The 25,356-nt window shown below is 37.1% G+C and overlaps 1 protein-coding gene across 2 annotated transcripts in view; it reads right to left on the bottom strand.

Annotated features, from left to right (window-relative positions):
- MIS18BP1 (MIS18 binding protein 1) overlaps positions 1-23,034 on the bottom strand; it is a 54,403-nt gene extending 31,369 nt beyond the window's left edge. For both annotated transcript variants that reach the window (XM_036347016.1, XM_036347017.1), the window contains exons 1-8: positions 22,412-23,034; positions 17,552-17,653; positions 16,363-16,841; positions 13,947-14,020; positions 9,596-9,726; positions 4,482-4,569; positions 3,020-3,177; positions 124-275 (exon numbers count right to left, since the gene is read on the bottom strand). In XM_036347016.1, the coding sequence (XP_036202909.1) occupies positions 124-275; positions 3,020-3,177; positions 4,482-4,569; positions 9,596-9,726; positions 13,947-14,020; positions 16,363-16,841; positions 17,552-17,653; positions 22,412-22,937 (1,710 nt within the window). In that variant the 5' untranslated portion in view covers positions 22,938-23,034. The remainder of the gene's footprint in view (positions 1-123; positions 276-3,019; positions 3,178-4,481; positions 4,570-9,595; positions 9,727-13,946; positions 14,021-16,362; positions 16,842-17,551; positions 17,654-22,411) is intronic.
- Between the last annotated feature and the right edge of the window lie 2,322 nt (positions 23,035-25,356).

Raw genomic sequence — 25,356 nt, forward strand, 5'->3', positions numbered from 1 at the left:
ACCTACTATGCCTAAACTAATAAAAAGCAAAACTTAACAAAGAGAACTCATGATTTCTCATTTGGTCTCTAATGTTTTCAATAGTATCACACCACCCCTGTACAGTATACAATAAAAGCTTACCTGATTAGTTAAGTCATATTCTCCCCCATTTTGAACAGTATTCTTTATTTGGTCATCTGGGAAGCTTATTGGTGGTTTATTTTGAGGATTACTCTGGCAAATGTTTAATTCTATAGCTCCTGGCAATGTACTGTGCTTATTCTTCTTCAGTTCTATGAGTACAAAGATGAAGGTTTAGATAAATGATTATATAAAAGTTAAGCTGCTCATCCCCATTAAGAACTCACTCTGAAAAAGTCTGTCTAATCCAATGTCACAAATATTTGTTAAATTTGGTTATGACATAAAGCAATTTTATTTGGACAGAACCACTCTGCATAGGGCCATATTTTGTTCAAATCACTTTTATTCTAAAGAAAGGAAGGAAGGAAGGAAGGAAGGGAGGGAGGGAGGGAGGGAAAAGAAAAGAAAAGAAAAGAAAAGAAAAGAAAAGAAAAGAAAAGAAAAGAAAAGAAAAGAAAAGAAAAGAAAAGGAAAGAAAAGAAGTGGACAGCCATAATATTTCTTATTATCTGTTTTGAATCTCCTTTGCCACATCTAAAGCAAAATAGAAACATTAAACCATTTTGTAAATACAAATTCCTGTTCATCCAAACTCTATACCAACTAAACAGAAAGTGAATAACTCTATTTCCCTTATATTTCTTCATGTATATTGAATTCTTATGTTCCAATTAATTTATGTATACCAATGTAAACTAAATCCATGCTAATTAAAATTTTAAGCAAAACCAAATTTATAGTATACAATATAGGCTTAAGAAACAGCTATTGAGCTAAAATTCTAGATAAGTTAAAAAGGACTTGTAAAACTATAGAAACATTTTTATTATTATTCTAGAAGCTGTATTTGAAAATACATATGGATGGTCCTTCCTCTGAGATTTTTACAGTATGGTGAAGAAGGCTATTATAACAGATCACTTATAATATATTCTGGTTAAGTATAACAGAAATTAAGTATTTTAATACAATACTATGACATATAGATTATAGCACTAAACATGCAAAACCACATTTTAGGTAAATCACACACACGATCACATCAACTTAAATTATCACTGATTAGCGCCTTTGCATACCTTTAGTTGTTTAATGTTAGACGTGGTTTTATTTCAGTGGTTTTCCCATAAAAAAAGACAGCACCAACCACCATCACCACTCAAAATAACTTATGTAATATGAGGACACACAATGTCTTAACAGTTTCACAAAACAAAGATTTAATAAATCACACTGGAAAAATGATACACCTAAAAAAAAAAAAAATCCACTAATATTTGCTCCTAACCTGAGCTTCCCAAAGGGGAGGTATCATCTCCTCTTATTCATTTCTAAATTGCTAACAGCTAACAAAGATCAAGGTTCATGGAAAGTGCTTTAAAAATTATTTGTTGAATTATTTTCTTATGGACACAGGTAGCATGTAAGATAGTTTACCAAACTTTAGCATTTTACATTTGTATCTTCAAACACTTCACCAGTAACATTCACAATTTAAAAATTTATGAAAAACACTGCTTAAGATCTAAGACTAAAGAAGATTAATAAATGCTAAAAGTGAGATATACTTTTAGAAATTTTATATTAAGAGTAAAAAGTATATAGCAGTTGCTGTAGCCCCAGGGCTCCAGAATACTGAAGATGGTCTAGCAAATGACAATGAGCAATATTTTAAATTTACAGGCAAATAGGATGACTTTTGAAAAAATGAGGAAAGGTTGAGAAGAAACTAGAATAGAGTGACTTTTAGCTAGCTCTGAGCAAGCAGTCATCTACATATTTAATCCATTCCTTTGTACTAGAAAGGATAAGCAAAATTACAAAGGAGGGCCCTATGAACACAGGGAAGTGGGGTGCAGTGGGGAACTTATACTCAATATGGTGCCATGATTTTGGTAGAAGCAATCCTGTAAAGCTCTTTGTTATAAGGTCAAGGTAGAATCGACAGAAATTTATACAACAGATTCTAATTAACTTTTATTCATCTGTATTTTCTAGAAAAGGCTGTGAGGCAAATTATAGTTTTGGCAAAGAGGTGACACAGAACAGTTTTGCCAGCTACCTTCTAGTAATGGTCATTCAAAAAACATGCCATTACCCCCATAAAATCAAACTGGTATTGTCTATTAACAAGAATAAAATTTGGTACAAATTAGGCATACAGTATCCTATATAACAAAAGGGTAATATGCAAATTGACCCCAACAGCAGAACGACTGGGAATGACTGGTCACTATGACACACACTGACCACCAGGGGGCAGATGCTTAATGCAGCAGATGCCCCCTGGTGGTCAGTGTGCTCCCAAAGGGCGAGCTCTGCTCAGCTACAAGGCAGGCTGCCAGCTGCCAGCACAGCAGTGGTAGGATATTCAACTGCAGCTTAGGCCTGCTCCCCACTAGCAAGTGGACATCCCCCGAGGGCTCCCGGGCTGCCAGAGGGATGTCTGACTGCCAGTTTAGGCCCAATCCCCCTGGGGAGTGGGCCTAAGCCAGCAGGTGGACATCCCCCGAGGGGTCCCAGACTGCGAGAGGTCACAGGCCCGGCTGAGGAACGCCCCTGCCCCGAGTGCACAAATTTTTGTGCACTGGGCCTCTAGTTTAATATATAGGTTTGAGGTAGGTTAGCAGCTTAAATACCCTGTGTCTAGGAAACTGAAAGAACAATTATCTTTCATTGATATGCTTATCAGGTTAATTAAAAGGTAACATTTAATGAAGTTGAATGCTGACTATGAGCTATCTGCTTTGTAGTTTTTCTCCAAGTAGTGAAAAATCACAAATTTTAGGACCAGATGAGAACTCAAGACTATATGCACTGTAAACAATTAACAACGTGGGGTTCATGTAAGAATACACCACTTTACCAATAGAGAAGAAAAGAGCAAACATACCCAAATGGTTACAATCAAGGTCATAAATGGTGCTGGTTCTTTGGAGGCCATCTGTTTGGTTTATTCCTGCATCATTTTTCATTGACTTTCCTATGTCGGGCACAAATCTTCTACTTTTCTGTTTTTGTCTGGCCTTTTTCTTTTTCTTTTCACAAGCCCTAAAAACATACATTATTTTCCCTCTAATGTTGGTTCTCAAAAAACTGAAAACAAAAAAATAAAACCCACAAAAAAATGAAACTCTCCTATGACCTAACCTCAACCCTAAATAAAATACTAACTCTAACCCTAACTATAATATACCAACCCTAAGCTTAACTCTAATCCTAACACTGTTCCTAATTTTAAACCTAATCCTAATCCTTACCCTAAAGGTACCCAGAAACCTTACTCTAATTCTAAAACTAACTCTAACAATAAGCCTATAATTCTAAAACTTAACCCTAAACTGAGCTATCACCCTAACCCTAATCCAAGGGTCCTCAAACTTTTTAAATAGGGGGCCAGTTCACTGTCCCTCAGACTGTTGGAGGGCCGGACTATAGTTTAAAAAAAAAACTATGAACAAATTCCTATGCACACAGCGGCGGCAAAAACACCTGGTGGGTCGGATAAATGTTTTCGGCGGGCTGCATGTGGCCCTCGGGCCGTAGATTGAGGACCCCTGCCCTAATCCCAAATATTACATCTAACCTCAAAACTAACCTTAGCCCTACCTTATTATTAAACTAACCCTAAACGTAACTAACTTTTAGCCCTAACCTTATACCTAATCCTAAAGCTAAGTCTAACCATAATTTTGAACTCAATCCAAACCCTAACCTAACCTTTAACACTAACACTACACCAAAAAAAAAAAAAAAAAAATTCCCTCAAAGTTCTTCACCATAGTAAAGATTACTTTTAACCTTACATAATTTAAGCCTTCATGGCTTCCATCCCCTTTCCCACAAAAAACTCAAGTACAATATAAAGTTTACTGAAACATAGCCACATTCATTAAGGAACTGATGCTGCTTTTCCTCTCGTTGAAGCAGTTGTAGTAGAGCATGCCCATAAAAATACTTATTATCTGGCCCTTTACAGAAAAAATTGTCAATCCCTGTTTTGTGACTAATTAACTTACATCACTCCATCCCTATGAGTCCCTTAAAAGCAAGAATTAACCAAATTCTCCCTTGTTTTCCCCAGTGCCAACAGAGTAACTACAGAGGGAATGAATGAAAGAAAAGATGACCATGAACTTCAGACTGCTGTTTAACAGCTATTTGACTCTCAAAGGATAGAATAAGGATGACTCCTTGAAATGTCCAAGGTTTTATTTTCCATAAAAAAGAAATTAAAACCACTTCATACTGGTTAAGTATACATTTTTAAAAGCTCACCTAAAATGGATGCATTTTATCAAATGAAAATTATGCCTCAATAAAGTTGCTGTTTTTTAATATAAAAAGTACTTTACCTTAATTGTTCTAGGAAAGTATCAATGTGCTCTTTCCAATTTTCTGGAAAGCCAAACATAAACTTCCTTATGAGATAATATGGATAGCCTATGTAATAACAAACAAACAAAATTATCTAAAAACCTAGAATTTTGAAGACATGTCATTAATTTATTAAAACACACACACACACACACACACACACACACACACACACACACACACACACAAATTGTTTACTATGTGCCAGTCAGGCACTGTTGCAGGTACAAGGATTCAGCAATTAACAAAACAACCCAAATCCATACCTTCATGGAACTTGCCTTCTAGTGTGAAACAGAAGGCAAACCAACAAGTAAAATATCTTGTTAAATGATTATTAATGCTATGGAGAAAAATTATGCAGTTGAGGGGGAACAGAAATATCAGTGTATTCATGCAGACAGCATCTTTAAAAAAGGATAGTCAAGCCCAGCTGGTGTGGCTCAATGATTGAGCATCGCCCTATGAAACAGGAGGTCATGGCCTATGAACCAGAAGGTGATGGTTCGATTCCCAGTCAGGGTACATGCCTGGGTTGCAGGCTTGATTCCCCTGGATCGTGCAGGAGGCAGCCAATCAATGACTCTTTCTCATCATTGAGAGTTCTATCTCTCTCTCCCTCTCCCTTCCTCTCTGAAATCAATGAAAAATATATATATTTTAAAAAAGTATAGTCAGAAAAAACTAACGAATTTCAGAGGGAAAGTGGGAGTGGGTGGGGAGTAATTAACCGGGGGAACTTATATGCATAGCCCACAGACATAGACAATAGAGTGGTGAAGGCAGTCAATGGGAAAAACAAACAAAAGGGGATATCTGTAATACTTTCAACAATAAAGATAAAAAAAAAAGGATAGAGATATTCTTACTGAAATAGCATCGGAAACCTTGAGACTTGAAGTAAGCCACATGGCAATATAAGGTTAAAACATTGGAAGCAGAGAGAACAAAACAAAAGGCTGCCTTTGTAGAACAAAGTGACTAGTAAAGTTAAAGTGTAGTGAGGAGAGACTAGTACCAGGAGGATACTCAGATGGGTAACAAAGGTAGTGTGGGAGCATAAGAGATTATAAGGCCTTGGAGTCATTTCACAGACCTAGTCTCTTACTTTGAATGAGAAAGAAAGCTATGGAAATGCTATGACCAGAGGAGCTGTATAATGTCCTTGGGTTTTAAGTTAAGCTATTGACTTTAATAGGACTGTAATAGCTGCTATTTTGAGAAGAGTCTATGGAAGTATAATGGGAGAAAATGGGAGAAACAAGGAGACCAGTTAGGAGGTTACTGCAATCACTCAAAACAAGAGAGAGGTTTGGACCACAATGGTCAGCAGAAGCCTAGGTTCTGAATATATTATGGAGATAATGCCAATAGGACATACTGACACATTAATGTATGCGGGAAAGAAATCTAGGACTTAAGGATGTCCCCAAGGATTTTAGCTAGCCTCTGGAAGCCTGGAAAGAGGGGGAAGTCTGTAGATTAAGCAGATTTAAGGGAGAAGATCAGGTTTTAGATATACAGTCATGCACTGCATAAGGACATTTTTGGTTAACCATGATGGGCTGCGTGTGTATATGAAGGTGGTCCCATTAGATCATAATGGAGTTGAAAAATTTGCATTGCCTAGTGACTTTGTAATTGTGACATCAAAAAACGGGTATCACCTAGTGACAGTGCAGTGTTATGATGTCACAGTGCAATGCATTACTCACAGCTACTAATAAAGAATAAGGATATAACCCTGACCGGTTTGGCTCAGTGGATAGAGTGTCAGCCTGCAGACTGAAGGGTCCCAGGTTCGATTCAGGTCAAGGGCATGGATCTTGGTTGCAGGCACATTCCCAGTAGGGGGTGTGCAGGAGGCAGCTGATCGGTGTTTCTCTCTCATCCATGTTTCTGACTATCCCTCTGCCTTCCTCTCTGTAAAAAAATCAATAAAATATATTAAAAAAAATAAGGATATAAAGATTTTTTATTTTTATTTAATTTTTTTCTTGATTAAGGTATTACATTATGTCTTTATCCTCCCATCCCCTCCCCTCCCCCCACCTACCCACACATACCCTCACCCCCCTGGTGTCTGTGTCCATTGGTTAGGCTTATATGCATGCATACAAGTCCTTTGGTTGATCTCTCCCTTACTCCCATCCTCCCCGACCTTCCCTCTGAGGTTGGACAGTCTGATCGATGCTTCTCTGTCTCTGGATCTGTTTTTGTTCATCAGTTTATATTGTTCATTATAGTCCAGAAATGAGTGGGATCATGTGATATTATGAGAGCATAATGCTCTCCAGTTCCATCCATGCTGTTACAAATGGTAAGAATTCCTTCTTTTTTACCACAGCGTAGTGTTCTATTGTGTAGATGTGCCACAGTTTTCTAATCCACTCATCTGCTGATGGGCACTTAGACTGTTTCCAAATCTTAGCTATAGTGAATTGTGCTGCTATGAAAATAGAGGTGCATATAGCCTTTCTGATTGGTGTTTCTAGTTTCTTGGGATATATTCCTAGAAGTGGGATCATTGGGTCAAATGGGAGTTCCATTTTTAGTTTTCTGAGAAAACTCCATACTGTTCTAAAGAGAGATTTTTAAACAGCTGTATAATGTGTTTGTGTTTTAAGGTAAGTTATTCCAAGAGCTGAAAATTAAAAAGTTTAGAGTTGAAGTTACAGTAAGCTATGGTTAATTTATTGAAGAAAAATGTTTTCTTATAAATTTAATGTAGCCTAAGTGTACAGTGTTTATAAACTTTACAGTAGTGTACAGTAATGTCCTAGTTTCACATTCACTCAACACTCACTCACTGAGTCACCTAGAGCAATTCATTTTGTAAGCTCTATTCATGGTAAATTACCTACACTGGTTACCATTTGTTATCTTTTATACCATATTTTTACGGTACCTTTTCTACATATCTAGATATACAAATACTTACCATTGCATTACAATTGCCTATAGTATTCAGTAATGTGCTGTATACGTTTGTAGCCTAGGAGCAATAGACTCTGCTATACAGCCTAGGTGTACAGTAGGCTACGCTATTTATGTTTGTGTAAGTGCGCTCTATAATGTTTATATCACAAAACCACCGAACAATGTTTTTTCATAATCAATCCCTGTCATTAAGTGATACATGACTATATTAAGTTTGAGATGCCTGTAGGCATCCTAATGGAGATGTCAAATGGGCAGATGGAAAGTAAGTTGAGTGGCCAGAAGAGTATTTTTCATTAGAGATATAAATTTGGCATTTGTCACCACATAGATTAAGATTTAAAGCCTCAAAGAAATCAGCATAGTACTGAATGTAGAAAAAGCCCTAATCTACCCCATTATTAAGAGGCAAAGAAAAATGAGCAAAGAAACAAAGAAGGAACAGGGACTGAGACAGCATGAAATTCAGAATATGGTATTTTAGAAGCCAAGTTAAGTGTTTCATTAACAAATGACAAGTGCTGGAGAGGATGTGGAGAAAAGGGAACCCTAGTTAGTACACTGCTGGTGGGAATGCAGACTGGTGCAGCCATTATGAAAAACAGTATGAAGTTTCCTCAAAATATTAAAAATGGAACTGCCATTTGACCAGTGATTCTACATCTAGGAATATATCCTAACAAATCCGAAATACCAATCAGAAAGAATGTATGCACCCTATGTTTATAGCAGCACAATTTACAATAGCTAAGATCTATAAACAACCCAAGTGCCCATCAGTAGATGAGTGGATAAAAAAGCTGTGGTACATTTATACCATGGAATGCTATGCAGCAGTAAAAAAGAATTGCTTACCCTTTGAGACAGCATGGAGGGACCTGGAGAGTATCATGCTAAGTGAAATAAGTCAGTCAGAGAAAGACAAGTATCACATGATCTCACTCATATGTGGAACCTAAGTGGATCCAATGACATGGAAGCATGGAACAGAGTGAGGAATCTCAGAAGGCAGGCAGGGGAGGGAAGGGGGGGTAGGAGGTAATCAACCAAGGACCTGGTATGCATATAAACATGGCCCATGGACACAGACAATGGGATGGAGAAGGCCTGGGTGAGGGGACAGGGGCAGGCTAATAGGGATTAATGGGGGAAAAAAGGGGACATATGTAACACTTTCAACAATAAAGATTTTAAAAAAAAGTGTTTCAAAGAGGTAGGTAAGATTAACTGTGTCAAGTTTATACTGAATTTAGCAGTGTGGGAGCCATTGGTGACTTTGATAAGAGCTGCTTCAGTGAAGAAGTGGGGATTAAAGCATAATTAAAGAGAATTCAAGGAAAAAATGGGGGAAAAGCTCAAGAGGAATTAGATATAACAAATCTTCTGAGTTGCTTTGCTGTAATTGAGAGTAGTTAAAAGAAATGTGGTTAAAAGGACTGTTCTCTAAAAAAAGAAAAGAGGAATTGTTTTTGATAGGAGAAGGGAGAATTACTACAGTGATATCTTTGAGTAAAAGGGAAAATGGGAGCTAAGGTACAAATGCAGATGCTGACACAGACAGAAATATGGACTATTCATCCATATAAAAGCAGATCTAGGTGCAAGAAAATGAGAATATATGAGAAAACGTTCTTCTGATTGTTCTTATTGCTCAGGTCATACCCTCCTTCCCCTATCCCTACCCCCTCCTAAGAGGAGGGAGCAGATGCTTGTAAAAATATGAAGTAGCCCTAGCTGGTTTGGCTCAGTGGATAGAGCATCGACCTTTGGACTGCTCAGATGTGGTTCCTTCAATCCTATTAGCTGTGTGCAAGTCACAGACAGAAAATCAGATTATACCAAGATTAGGGCTGTGTAGGGCAGGTTCAACAAAAAGAGGACCTAGGGAGTTACATTATATTCTTATAAAGCAATTCTTCCCAAATAAGGAATACTTCCCTTAATTAAAACAATAAATAAATAAAAATCACTAGACTTATTTAAACTGTCAAATAGTTTTACATAATGTGGTCAATTCTGTTTTTAATTTTTAGTTTTGACTGATTCAGTTTTAAAACACCTAATTAAAAGTAAAAAATATATATTACTATTAGAAATATGGTTCATTGCTTCACTTATTAAAATGAGTTATCAATTAATAACGAGTCATTACCTGCTTCTTTCATGGAAATCCGGTCTATCATCCCTTTTAATATATAAATGTTGCCTGATAATGTCTTAAGTTTGTTGTGTTCAATCCGTTCTACAATTGCGTTACTGTGCCAATAGATATTAGTGACGTCTCTAGGAGGAAAAAATAGCTTAGTTAAGGCCAAAATATTCACAGCAGTCACAATGAACATAGATAAGTATATCAAATTATAATAGAAAGTAATAAATTTGCATTCCAGCTACATTAACAATGTTATAATCTAATTATAAAACATTTGAGGGCCAAACATTGTAGCAGAACTCAACTGCATGCTTAATGTGATCCTCAGAGTACCAGTATGTGCAAAAAAACTGTGCTGTGATCAAACATACCTCTAGTATAAAATATATCATTAGTAAGGAAGCAGGGAGTATCTCTAAATATCTGGTGTTGACAATGTTTGCGATTCCATCCTGATGCTCAGCTTCCAAAGAATGACTTCCTGACTCTCTTATCGGGGCCTATACTGTGTTAGCTTTCATGCAATTGTATAGTTTGGATCTATCTACGCTTGTGGATTTTCACTCCTCACTATACAGCCAAATGCTTTTACCCTCCTCTTTGGAAAGTACAAAAAAGTTCCAGGGAAAAAACAAGCTGCAATATCAAATCATTTACCCATAAATCTACTCTTTATATTTCCTCAAATGAAGCTAAGGATAAATTTATATATATAAAAGGCTAAAGTGACCAACCGTCCATCCACCAGTACATATGACACACACTGGCAATTTAAAAATAAACTTTAACTCGAGCATGCAGTTTAATCAATTTTAATCAGTCATTGTTTTTATCAATGTTGTTTTATTTCATGTTTTTATATGTTTTTGTTGTTTTTATATGTTTTTGTTGTTATATCATGTTGTTACTGTTTATTAATCAATTTATATATTATTTTCATATACATTTTACTAATTTTCTTTCATCTCTGACACTTCTATTATAAAGAAAGGGCGAATAGCAATATTAAAATATTTCTTTTAATTAATTTCCTTTCAATGTGCATAAATCCGTGCACTGGGCCACTAGTATAAAATAGAATGAAACCACTAGTATAAAATAGAATGAAATATGAAGATGTATTAGATAAATGTTGAACATTCCCCAATTTACTAGATAACTAAGAATAAACTTACTAAATCTAAGTGTAATAAGAAAATAAAATTCTATACATTTGGTCAAATGGGACTAAATTCATATATTATATCTTAATATGATATTACTTCTCATCCTGTTTTTTTTGGCTTTATTAATTTTATTTAACACTTAAATAGCACTTTCAGGGAGAACCAAAATGGCGGCATAGGTTAACGCTGGAGTTTGCTGCTTTGAACAACTACTTCAAAAGTGAAACCAAAAAAAGGAAGGGACATCACCCAGAACCACAGGAACACTGGCTGAGTGGAAGTCCTACAACTAGGAGGAAAGAGAAACGCCTACGGACACTCAGAGGAGGCGCAGTGCTGAAGTCAAATTCTGAGGTGCGGAGTGCGCAGAGCGGGCTGGCGGCGGAGGGCACGGTTGGCGTTTTCAATCGGGAGGGAGTCGCAGACTCTGAGCTCCAGATACAGGTGAGTCTTTAGGGACCCAGACTCAAACGGGGGAAGCGGGACTGTCTGGCTTCGGTCAGAGCGAGTGCAGCTTTCTCTCTGAGCTTTGCAGCGGGTGCTGGGACTCAGAGAGGCAGAGCCCCTGGGGACAGGACTGAGAGCCGCCATAACTGCTCTCTCCGGCCCACCCTGTTGATCCTGTTCGACCCGCCCCGCCCAAGCCCTGCACTGAGGCATTTGCCGGATAGCCTCAGGCAAAGGCTAGATTAGCACCTCCCTAGAGGACAGAAGTTCTCTCACTGCTGACACAGTTGATTCTCATAGCCACTTGGCCTGGAGGTCAAACCCTCCCTGGAATTAGCTACAACAATCAAGATTTAACTATAAGACTGCGAACAAAGACCACTAGGGGGTGCACCAAGGAAGCATAACAAAATGCGGAGACAAAGAAACAGGACAAAATTGTCAATGGAAGATATAGAGTTCAGAACCACACTTTTAAGGTCTCTCAAGAACTGTTTAGAAGCTGCCGATAAACTTAATGAGATCTACAAGAAAACTAATGAGACCCTCGATCTTATATTGGGGAACCAACTAGAAATTAAGCATACACGGACTGAAATAACGAATATTATACAGACTCCCGACAGCAGACCAGAGGAGCGCAAGAATCAAGTCAATGATTTGAAATGCGAGGAAGCAAAAAACACCCAACCGGAAAAGCAAAATGAAAAAAGAATCCAAAAATGCGAGCATAGTGTAAGGAGCCTCTGGGACAGCTTCAAGCGTACCAACATCAGAATTATAGGGGTGCCAGAAGATGAGAGAGAGCAAGATATTGAAAACCTATTTGAAGAAATAATGACAGAAAACTTCCCCCACCTGGTGAAAGAAATGGACTTACAGGTCCAAGAAGCGCGGAGAACCCCAAACAAAAGGAATCCAAAGAGGACCACACCAAGACACATCATAATTAAAATGCCAAGAGCAAAAGATAAAGAGAGAATCTTAAAAACAGCAAGAGAAAGAAACTTAGTTACCTACAAGGGAATACCCATACGACTGTCAGCTGATTTCTCAACAGAAACTTTGCAGGCCAGAAGGGAGTGGCAAGAAATATTCAAAGTGATGAATACCAAGAACCTACAACCAAGATTACTTTATCCAGCAAAGCTATCATTCAGAATTGAAGGTCAGATAAAGAGCTTCACAGATAAGGAAAAGCTAAAGGAGTTCATCACCACCAAACCAGGACTATATGAAATGCTGAAAGGTATCCTTTAAGAAGAGGAAGAGGAAGAAAAAGGTAAAGATACAAATTATGAACAACAAATATGCATCTATCAACAAGTGAATCTAAGAATCAAGTGAATAAATAATCTGATGAACAGAATGAACTGTTGATTATAATAGAATCAGGGACATAGAAAGGGAATGGACTGACTATTCCTGGGGGGGAAAGGGGTGTGGGAGATGCGGGAAGAGACTGGACAAAAATCGTGCACCTATGGATGAGGACAGTGGGTGGGGAGTGAGGGCGGAGGGTGGGGTGGGAACTGGGAGGAGGGAAGTTATGGGGGGAAAAAAAAGAGGAACAAATGTAATAATCTGAACAATAAAGATTTAATTAAAAAAACAAAAACAAAAAACACTTAAATAGCACTTTAAAGTTCTGTTCTCAAGTTTTAAAAATATAATTCATTTAATCCTCAAAATAACCTCAAAAGTAGTAATATTATCACTGTACAGATGAAAAAACTGAGACTGCCCAAGTCATACAGTCAGTAAGCAGCAGCAATAGAATTCCAACCAAGGCAAGCTACACTGCCTCTTGGATATTCAGAAAATGGGCACACAGCAGGCAGAAATGGAGTGGGCAAGACAGAGTTTACATATTCAACTTATAAATTTTCAGGCCAGTACCTTTGAATAGTAATACCCTGTATTGTTTTCATTATATGTTTGTTTTAAAAAAAAACTTCTTTATCACTAAGATATTGATTTTGAAGAATAGGAAATGGTGCTAATAGATTAGCAGAATTAAGCAAAGCCCTTACCTGTTGATGCTTTCACTTTAGGGAGAACCAGAAAGTGCCATATTTTAATATGTAGCTGTATGACAAAGCTTTAAAATAATTTTGATTCCTTGTCTGAAACAATAATTTATACCTGGTTATCCCAGATATAAATTTAGATGTGAGACTCTGAATTAAAATGCATGTAAGTAAATATTAACTAACCAAATATAATTAAGCAGCAAATACCAGTCAACTTATTAAAACCTCTGGGGGGAAAATCAAGCACTGTGTATAAAAATTTGAGCTGTCACTATTTTTAAAATAACCTATAAGGCAAAAATAAGAAAGCTGGTTACAATCAATATATAGTCATTTTACCATTTTTGCCTTTGCTTTGCAATCTAGACAGTCTTTGTTTATTTCTCATGCTTCTCCTTTTAAGCTCTTATAAATAGTGTCTTATTTTATTAAAAGAATATTCAGGTCCAGCTGGTGTGGCTCAGTGGTTGAGCACTGACCTGTGAACCAGGAGGTCATGGTTCAATTCCCAATTGGGCTATGGGCTCCATTCCCAGTGGGGGATGTGCGGGAGGCAGCTGACTGATGATTCTCTCTCATCATTGATGTTCTGTCTCTCTCTCTTTCCCTTCCTCTCTGAAATCAATGGTAATATAGTATAATACATACATATATATATACATATATACATATATATATATATGAATATTCAAATGTTATACTTACATCAATTTTCCTTCTACACATATAGCAGTATTATTGTTGATGATTTTAATCATCCATTCCTGTAGTTGGACTACCTAATTAAACATAAAATAAAGTATGTATTTTCTGCATTAGTTGTAGCATAAGCATTACAAAATCAATTTACATTAAAAGAAAAAACTCATAAGTAATCCAAATGATTCCTTAGTGCACATCTATATAAAAATCATACTCTATTTTAAATAGCAATAAGATAAAATTCTTGTAAACAATAAAACAGAAAAGATGAATGGCAAGAAAGACTGCGCTTAAATCATATTGCATAGTTTGTTTCCAATCCAGAATCAATTATACTTAATATATTCTTATTATCTAGTATCTCAATCCCGGGGGGAAGGAGAGTATCACCTAAAATCCTAAGGTAGTCATTAAAACATTAAGTCCCACCAAAGACCCAATAACTTGGAGAAAAGGGGTTAGTTGTGTAATATACATATATGTCACCATCGCTCTTACTCCTAAAAACTCACAGCACATAATTTTCTTTGCAAAGTTGATTTGAAGTTGCATTCAATTTTCTATAAACTATAAAGGTAATTGCTAGGAATCTATATTTAACAGCACTGTATCCCAAAGCAAATATCTGAATAACAGAGAATTCCTTATTTTAGGACAAGTAAAATTCTATTATAAGGAAAATTTCTGTGAACACCAGTGGTAGGAAATTGTTTCTATTATGTAACAACTTAACATTGAACTAATTCTGATGAGATATGTAGCCCAAGGTCATAAAATGACTAATTTGACAAGTCATTTACTTTATACATAAAATAATAAGTTTATATATAAAGACACTCTCCAGTGGTAGTTTATGTTGAGTCAGAAAAAGATGTTAAAAATGGAACAGTGCTCTTAGTTATTGTACTTCACATTTATGTTCATTTAAAAAATTATAGGTAGGATTTGGGGAAGAGACAATAAAATTCTTTCTACTTCCACATTGGGAACCACCTGAGATACATACATCAAGTAAGTCAGATGGTAGTAAAAATAAAAGCTATACTAGATAGTGTCCCAAGCACTTTAGATGCATTGACTCAGATTATTCTCCTAACACTGGGAGATAGTAACTTCATTTTATAGATAAAGAAACTCTGTAAGGCCTAGTTAAGTAATATAAATAACTTGCCCATGTCACACATAGCTAGTTAGTGGCACAGATGGGTTACAAAACTGGAATTCAGGCTTTAGAACCCCATACAATATTGCTTATATAGAATGTCAAAATATTCACTCAGCAAATATTTGTTGAGCTCTATATGATGAGGCTGCATATCTCAGGAACTGAATTTTGTACAGTTCTGTAAACCATGGTACAGGCTTAGTGTTTTCTCTTGAGATAAGAAATTACTAGAGAAATTTGAGCAGAGGATGACATGATTTAATATTTTAAGGAGCTGTTGGGTAGAAATTGAGAACTTCATAAAGACCCTGGCTTCTATCTGGAAAATGCCCACCATCATCCTTTTAAAAATTAATGGACAAACCTTTAACAACTATAAACTTAACCTTTTATCTCTCCCTCCTTGAACTTACTGTTCCGTTCCAGTTTCTTCAGCAAATGTCCTAATGCTGAGATGGCGAACCTATGACACGCATGTCAGAGGTGACACCCGAACTCATTTTTTTGGTTGATTTTTCTTTGTTAAATTGCATTTAAATATATAAAATAAATATCAAAAATATAAATCTTTTTTTTACTATGGTTGCAAATATCAAAAAATTTCTATATGTGACACGGCACCAGAGTTAAGTTAGGGTTTTTCAAAATGCTGACACACCGAGCTCAAAAGGTTCTCCATCACTGTCCTAATGTAACACAGTTGGATGGTCTGAAGTCTTTTATTGATCAGTTACTTTACAACACAAAAAATTCTCAGATCTTTAGGTGCTATACGTGGTTCCTTTCTCTTGTCGTTAATAGTACCTCAAGAATTAGGAGGGGGGGGAGGAGTTAAAAATAAGAATAGCCCTGACCGGTTTGGCTCAGTGGATAGAGCGTTGGCCTGTGGACTCAAGGTTCCCGGGTTCGATTCCAGTCAAGGGCATGTACCTTGGTTGTGGGCACATCCCCAGTGGGGAGTGTGCAGGAGGCAGCTGATCGATGTTTCTAACTCCCTATCCCTCTCCCTTCCTCTCTGTAAAAAATCAATAAAATATATTAAAAAAAAAAGGAATAAAATCAGTGTTCATCCCTAAAGGGAATAAGTAAATTGTTGAAGGCTATGCAACTAATAATCAACCAAGGTAAGACTTAACACCTGGGCCTTCTTGCTTTCAACCCACTGTCTCTACATTAAATAGTAGTAATGAGAGCATAAGAACTCAAGCTCTTAAAGAAGGGGATAATACTTATCTGCCTTAAAAGTTTTCCTACCTTATTATTTTTAACTCCATTTGTAGTAGTTTGGCATATACTTGGAAGAATCTTTGAAGTGTATCTCTTTGATCCCTGAGGTATTGTTACATTAAACCCTGGAGTTGCAAGCACAATTTTACATGTGTCGTTTATGGAACCTGGAAGATCAGTTTCTCTGGGCACTGTTTTCTCATTTCTTCCCTTAATTTCCTGTTGTGAAGACCCTTTTATTCTGACCTCATTATCAGAAATCATTAATTGACTGTCATTTTTAACAGAAACACAGTTAGTATTGAGAGTCTCAGCAGTAGTATTTTGGAATTTTTCATAGGAAGAGTTAATGTCGTCTAAAACAAATGTGTTCTTTTTGAACTTAGTGGTTGCAGCTGTATTCTCCTTTAAAAGAATTTGTTTTGCCAACTGAGCTCTAGTTAATGCCCTGTTGGAGACTACCGCAGCTGAAACACTTTCATGTTCTTGGTTCAGAACTGGAAGCTCTGCAAAAAAAAAAATACAGTCAAATAAAATTTTCAGAAGAATCATATGAAATTAAAAGAGAAACAGGAAAATTTAAAACTTAATATTAAAAAGAAGTCTTCAGGTTAAGAATACTCCACCCTCCTGCCCAGTCTGAGTGCTTCTGCCTTTTATGATTTCACCAGAAGCCTGCTGCATGAAATTCGTGCACAGGGTGGGGGTGGGGTGGGATTCCCCAGCCTGGCCTGTGCCCTCTCAGTGTGGGAGCCCCACGATCAATCTCCCCAAAGAGGTAGGCCCTGCCCACCCATCTGGGGCTCGTTGATGGATTGCCCCAAAGAGATAAGCTGGAGCCGGGGGACCCCACACAGGGGGTCTCACCTCAGCAGCTCAGTGCGGAGCCGCCGGGACCCCTGGCCTCGCTGTGCAGAGGCGGAGCTGCTGGGACTCCCGACCTCACCGCATGGAGCCGCCAGGACCCCTGGCCTTGTCACGAAATGCCACCGGGACCCGCCTCCGAGGCTCCGCACGCGCCCACTGTGCATGCAGCCTCCTGGTGATGGACTGTTATGGCATGAAGGCATCACAGCGTGAGGGCGTGACAACCACATGGGCTTTTATTAGTATAGATCTTTCATCCACAGTCAAAATTTATTGCCTACACGGGAAAAATAATTATCTAGAACATTTAACAATACAGTCAAATAAAACAAAACCAATAGCACTTTACCGTAAGTTAAATTGTGCAGAGGCGCTTTCTTTGCCTGTTGACATTGAATCTTTGGCTTGACCGGGAGTAAGATATTTGATGGTTCTAGAGGAACTTCTTGGACTGAGGTTGAGATTTTTTTTTTAGAAAGAAGTTGAGATATGTTAGTCACTGAGAAGGAAAAAAATATCTTTTAAAAATATTTAAATAAAGATTTAGGTTTAATAATGACCAGACAAATATAGGCACATAGACTTTTATAATATATTAGTTACATAAGTTTTTTCCTTTATTATTTTCTCATGCCTTCAACCCATTCTCTATACTTACATCATGCTGAGAATTTTTTTTAAACCTCCTTTCAAAGCTTTTTAAAAATATATATGCTTTTTAAACTTATTTTTAGAGAGAGAGGAAGGGAGATAGAGAAACATTGATGATGCCAGAGAAACACTGATCAGCTGCCTCATGCACTCCACCTCCCAGGGATAGAGCCCACAACCTGGGCATATGCTCTGACCGGGGTTCATAGGTCTACGCTTAACCACTGAATCACACTGGCGGGCTGAGAAAGCATTTTTAAAAATTTCATGTTACATCTTGCCAACTTTAGACAAAAGTATACTACTGAACTTAGAAGCCTAGAGATCTGGAATAAAATCAGGTATATATAATATGTGAAGTACCATCCAGTTTTGAAAATTCTGCTTCTGGGTGCTGTAAATTTCTAAAATGTAAAAGAAGAGTTGACGAGTTGTAACTTATATTTTAAAAATCAAAATGTTGAAACTCAATAGCAAATTCAGTAATAATTTATACCCCTTTGACAGCTCTTTAGCAGATCTTCAAATGCACAAATATGGTAGGCTTATCAACTAAACAATAAGAACTTTGAGTATTGCTTACATTTTATTCTGCTATACCTCCTAGAGCAGTGGTTCTCAACCTTCCTAATGCCGTGACCCTTTAATACAGTTCCTCATGTTGTGGTGACCCCCAATTTCATTGTTACAAACTGAACATAATTAAAGCATAGTGATTAACCACAAAAACAATATGTAATTATATATGTGTTTTCCAGTGGTCTTAGGCGACCCCTGTGAAAGGGTCGTTCAACCCCCAAAGGGGTCGCGACCCACAGGTTGAGAACCGCTGACCTAGAGCATTAAACTAAATTATTTTATGTTTAATTTCAAATATTATACTTGAAAAAAATCAGGAGTGAATAGGCTTTAATAAGTGTGCAACTTTGGCCTTAGAAATCATAATACAAAGATTTTATTTATTTTTTATAATTTTTTAATTATTGCAGAGGGGGAGAGAGAGAGATAGAAACATCAATGATGAGCCCTGGCTGGTTTTGCTCAGTGGGTAGAGCATCAGCCTGTAGACCAAAAGGTCCAGGGTTCAATTCTGGTCAAGGGCACCCACCTTGGTTGCAGGCTCCTCCCCAGCCCGGGCTCTGGTTGGGATATGTGCAGGAGGCAACCAATTGATGTGTTTCTCTCACAATGATGTTTCTGTCTTTCCCTCTCTAAAAAAAATTAAAAAGAAACATCAATGATGAGAATGAATCATTGATCGGCAACCTCCTGTACACCCCACACTGGGGATTGAGCCCACAACCTGGCAGGTGCCCTGACTGGGAATTGAACCGTGACCTCCTGGTTCATAGGTCAATGCTCAACCACTGAGCCACGCCAGCTGGGCTATAAAGATGTTATTATAATGACATGCTATAAAAGGATAAATTTCTATTTAACTTATTCTACAGAAATGGCAGGGCAATGCAGTAAAGAAAAGCAGATAATTTGATCAAATATAACATGCTGTTTATAACCTGGGTCATTTATTTCAGAGATCAACATCCATGCAGAGGGTCTCTGAAACTACATACAAAATTTGTGTTGTATATATGTGTCTTATCTGGGGAAAGAGTCATCAGATTATCAAGGCAGTCAGTCAGTTACTCATTTCTTCTTCTAATTCCAAATTACATATAATATGTGCTTTCATGTGCATATTCCATTTGCTTCTCCCTTTTCTCCCAGGCTGTATGAGAAACAGACTATTTTGTGTACTCCCCCACCTCCAGCCTAAATTCACCTAGAGAACTCTTTTTGTGTCAAAATATATAACTGTCTTTGAAACATAACAATGCACCCACAATCTATTGTGTAGTAGTTAAGACTGTGGGCTTTCAAATAGATACCTGTATTTAATTCTCAGCCCATCACTTACTATCTGTGACACATAGGGCAGATAAAACCTCTTTGTAAGTTCCATTTCCTAGTCTATTAAAGTAGCATCTAGCATATCGTTTGCTCAAAGGGCTAAATGAGTTAACAGATGTAAAATATCTTTATTAATTACTGAACTCACTAAAATCTCAATTTCAAATGTCCCATTTTTTGACCACTTTCTATCTTTCAGATCATTCTCTCAAATCCATTGACCATCCCAATATGACCTACACCACTTCACACTTCCTCATCTCTTTCAGTGTCCTCCTTTCCTTGTCTAACCAACTTAAATTACATGGCCAATTGTGGTTATCACCTTGCACACACAACTCCAACTACTTCGTCTTTCTCTCACTTCATCCTATTTAGCAAAATTACAATCCTGTTAAAATCCAACTCCTTGCCTATTCCCCACCAGCACCTATACAGCTAATAGGGCAACAGGAATACTCACAACCACACTGATTGGTCTTATTTAAATTCATGTCCACAAATCTCAGCTACGTTCTTAATGTTGCCCAGAAAATTAAATTTAAGCCTAGACCATTCACTCTTCCACTCTCCTACACTATTCAAACCTCCATACCTCCTCAAATTTCAATACCTGTTTCCTATACTCACTCACAGCTGCTGACTTTACTTCCTATTTCAGATTATTTCTCAAGTAATACAACACTGCCTATCTTCCTGTTTGATTGATGATCTGTTTTATGTTCCTAAATCTCCACTTTTATTTATTATTACTATTATTATTATTATTATTATTATTATTATGTGTGTTAATCCTCACCCGAGGATATTTTTTTTTCATTGGTTTTTTAGAGAATGGAAGTTAGGGGGAGAGACAGAGAAACAAAGATTTATATTTTTGATATTTATTTTATATATTTAAATGCCATTTAACAAAGAAAAATCAACCAAAATCAGGTTGATTTTGTGTCATAGGTTCGCCATCACTGCTCTAGCCACTGAGCCAAACCGGCTAGAGCTGCCAAATCTCCACTTTTATATTTTATTCTTTCTCAGCTACTGGAGGGTATCAGACTTCTAATCTCAGTTTTTCCTTCCTTACTGGATTATTCCCAATAGCATACAAAAATGTTATTTCACCAATCATTAAAAACGATAAAATCTTTTAAAACCAATCTTGTCATATTTTTTAGCTCCTCTCAAAAACAGTTGTCTATATTCACCACTGTCAACTTCTCTCTCTATTCTCTCTTAAACACTCCTGTATCATATTTTTGCTTCCATCATTCCACCAAAACTATCCTAATCAAGGTCTCCAATGACCTCCACATTCTTAAACCCAATGGTCAATTCTCACTCAACCTTTATTTTACCCGACTGATTTTGCAGTATTAGACACAGCTAATGACTTTCTTTAAAGCATTTTGTTGTCTTGGCTGTCAAAGTATCAATCCTAATTTTTCTTCTTCCTATCTTCTAAGTGGCCTTATTACTTTCTATCCTTTATTCTAACTTGTAAATTTTGGGACTCATTATTGAATGTTTTCTCTTTCTACACTTACTCCTTGATGATCACATCTCATCTCACAGTTTTAAAGACCATTTAGGTACTAGTAATTCCCAAATATATTTTTTCTCACCTGTACTATGCCCTTTAATTCCAACTAATTTTTTTCAACAGCCTAATTCACATCTACACCTAAATTTTTAAAAGACATATAGAAATTCACATGACAAAAATGACTGAGATCCTGATCCCACTTCTCCTTCAATCTGCTACATTTCAGATAAATCACATCTTTCCAGTTGCTTGGGTAATAAAAAAAAAAAGCCAAACAACAACAGAAAAAAACCACCCTCTGGAGTCAGCCTTTATAACCCCTCTAACATTCCACATGCCCTGTATGGGCTAATGTGATTGGCTTTTCTTAATATATATCCAGAATCCAACCACTTCTTATCTTCACTGCTACCACTTGGATCAAGCCAAAACCATCTCTCACCTGGATTACTGCAATAACTATTTCAAATTAACAGCCAGAGTGATACTTTAAAAATGTAAGTCAGATCTTATCATTCCTCTTCTCAAAACCTCCCAATGGTTCCCTATTTTTGCTCACAATAAAAGCTGAAACTCTTACATTCACCTATTAAGGCTCTACATTACCTGACCCTCTTATTTATCCTTACCTCCCCAGCTCTGTACACTCACTCCATGATACATTAATCTCAAGGCTAGTCCTTGAATTTGTGAGGCACACTCCTGAAATAACAGAAATTTCAGGGCATTTGTACCAGCTGTTACCTGTCTGGATGATCCTTCCCCATTCTCCAAGATACCTATCTGTATCTATCACCTTCTTTAGTTTTTCAGCTCAAATGCCACATTCTCTTGGAAGCATATCCTGACTACCCCACTGAAAATTACAACCTGCTCTAACTCTCCCTATCATCCTTAACCTGCTATGTATTTCTTTCCATAACACTTCTACTGTACCATAAAAATTACCTACTGTATCTGATCCTCACCACCTGAATGTGAGTTAGCTACAAAAGGGCAGGGATTTTTGTCCATTTTGTTCACGGCTGTCACCTGAGTACCTAAAACAGTGCCAGACATAATAAATAACACATTAGAGCTTTTTAACCAACACATAATATAACTAACCTCTTAATAAGCTGTTTTCTGATCTAAATGATTTGTTGTTTTCCTTTTCTTCACAGAGGTAGGTATGCTGCAATACTCTTTTCTCAGCTCCATTATGCATAAAAATTTTGTTACTTTCACTTTTTGGTGATGCTTTTTCTTGCTTATTACACATTACCTTCTCTTTCATTCTTTGATATACTTTTCCTGGTGATTCATAGTTTGCTTTATTTTTTAATCCATCCTTACTGGGCTTTATAGCACTGATATCAATATTAAGAAGACTGTTAGAGGTGCTAGGCTCTGCTAGCATGGTAGAATGAAATACATTTTTATCTTGAAAAAATGTCATTTCTGAGAATTGATTCTTTTTCTGGTCATTCAATTTTAAAAAGGAGTTCTGATATTTCAGCAAATCTTTTACAGGTGTAAGTGTTCCTGAAGGGATGCTGTCAAAAAAGACTGCGTGAATGGGCATATTTCTCCTTTGAGAAGAGGTCTCTGAAGACAAGTGAATTCCTGGATGTTTTGAAGGTGTTGTAATCATCTTGATAAACAGAAGCAACAAATTTCCTCTATCAAAAACTGTACTTAATCACAATTTTCAGAACAGATCTTCAGCAGGGGCCCAGAAGAACCTGTAATTCAATGTGAAATCAACCATTATCATTATTTGGTGCAGAAAAAGTTAAGTTTGCTTTCCATAATAACATTATACTAGTTAAAAGGTTTAACTGGTTCATAATAACACTGGATAACCTGTAGCTCACAAGTCAGTGTTGTCCCATACACCAAAAGTTTTCAGATTTGATCCCAGGTCCAGGCGCTTAGGGGAGGCAATGGATCTCTCTCTCTCTCTCTCTCTCTCTCTCTCTCTCTCTCTCTCTCAGAACATATCCTTAGGTGAAGATTTGGGGTGGGGAAGGGGTATTCACCAAAACATCTACTTAATAGCTCTAAGAATTGAATTTTGAACATCTGTTTTTGAAATTTACTTGAACCTAAAGTCTTATAGGTTCCCACCTAATATTAGCATCAAAAAGCATTCAATGACTCTGCATATGGTATTATATCTATACTAATAAAAGGGTAATATGTTAGTTAGACTAAGAGACCTTCCGGGAGATCTTCCGGATGTCCTCTGGACAAAGCCATGGTGGCAGAGCCGAGGCAGAGGTGGTTAGGGGTGATCAGGCTGGCGAGGAGGGGTGCAGTTGGGGGCGATCGGGCCGGCAGGCAGAGTGGTTAGGGGCGATCAGGCAGGTGAGCAGTTAGGAGTCAGCAGTCCTGGATTGCGAGAGGGATGTTCAACTGCTGGTTTAGACAGTCAGACATCCCTAGAGGGGTCCCAGATTGGAGAGGGTGCAAGCCAGGCTGAGGGACAACCCCCACCCCACCCCACCCCCGCATGAATTTTGTGCACCAGGCCACTAATTAGGTCATAAAAGATTAAGTTTTATGAACATGATTTTCTCCACTAGATATAAATTTTAAGGCAGCAGATACAATCATATATCCTAATGAAAGCTGAAAAATCTATTCATTTTTTAGTTAAACAATCCCCAGACCTGATTTTGTTATGCTGCAGATCATTTCAATTATGAGGTTTTAGTTGAAAAACCCTCAAGTCAAAAGTAAATTATATCCATTCTAACTTTAAAAATTTTTAGTGCTATGTAAAATTTTTTGAGGGCATCATACTTGAGCATACATAGTTTTAGACTTGTTTTAGCTTGTTTCTTATGTACAGATTTTATATTTGACACCTACAAATTAAGATTCTATGCGATAAACCATATAATTGTATTCTGTAATACTTAGTAAAAAATTATTTCAACCCAAAGAGCTTATTAGTCTAGATTTCAAGCATCTCTTATTGCTGAATTTACAACTATTCCAATAAGTCTTTGACATCATATAAACATAAAAAAACCTATCACAGAAAATACTAATCAGTCCTAACTGGTTTGGCTCAGTGGATAGAGCGTCAGCCTGCGGACTGAAGAGTCCCAGGTTCGATTCCGGTCAAGGGCATGTACCTTGTTTGCAGGCACATTCCCAGTAGGGGGTGTGCAGGAGGCAGCTGATGGATGTTTCTCTCTCATCGATGTTTCTAACTCTCTATCCCTCTCCCTTCCTCTCTGTAAAGAATCAATAAAATATATTTTTTTAAAAAAGGAAATACTAATCATGCCAGACCAAAGACATCAAGTATCTTTAGCTATAGTTAACTTCTGTGAGAAATAAATATTCAAGTTAAAAATTCATATACAAACTACTATTTTATCCAACAGTTTAGAAGAGAAAAACAGAAGAAAATATTTCTCAATAACTAGAGAGACAAAGAAAAGTATCTTGGGAGTCTAGCCTTATGACACAAAAACCATTGAATTCTTCCACAGAATGTTAACTCAGCAAATATGTACTATATATACATATATATATATATATATATATATATATATATATATGTATGTGGCAATGGGCTAGTGACAGGAATCCTGTGCTGGGAGTTATAATACTCACTAGCCATACACTTTAAACTCTCAAAAATTCTTCAGAACCTAATGCTCAACAGAAGTATAAATTACAAAGTAATTACCAAGACTGAAAAGAAGCCCAATGTATAGTAGAGACATACATAACTGTCTTTACCTAAAGGCAGATAATTATGGTCACACTGAAAGGCTCCAAGACCAGCCCCATAATTCCTCTTTCACTTTGCCCAACCTCTTCCCTCTCAATGTAGTAGGATGGAGAGGTGAGTAGTCAAGATTTTAAAGATCCTCAAATTTTATTCCCCTTCAGGAAGACACAGTTCTTCTATGAGCCCCTCTTTCCCACTATGTGATAAATAGCAACTCAATAGAAGCCTAAAGAGTTGCCAATAGTTGACAGTGGTTTTATTAGGGGCAGAAATAGAATACTGGGGACTAGCTATGTGGACGAAAAGGGGCCACATGCTA

This window comes from Myotis myotis, unplaced genomic scaffold, assembly GCF_014108235.1.
Source record: "Myotis myotis isolate mMyoMyo1 unplaced genomic scaffold, mMyoMyo1.p scaffold_m19_p_1, whole genome shotgun sequence".
Taxonomy (NCBI): domain Eukaryota; kingdom Metazoa; phylum Chordata; class Mammalia; order Chiroptera; family Vespertilionidae; genus Myotis; species Myotis myotis.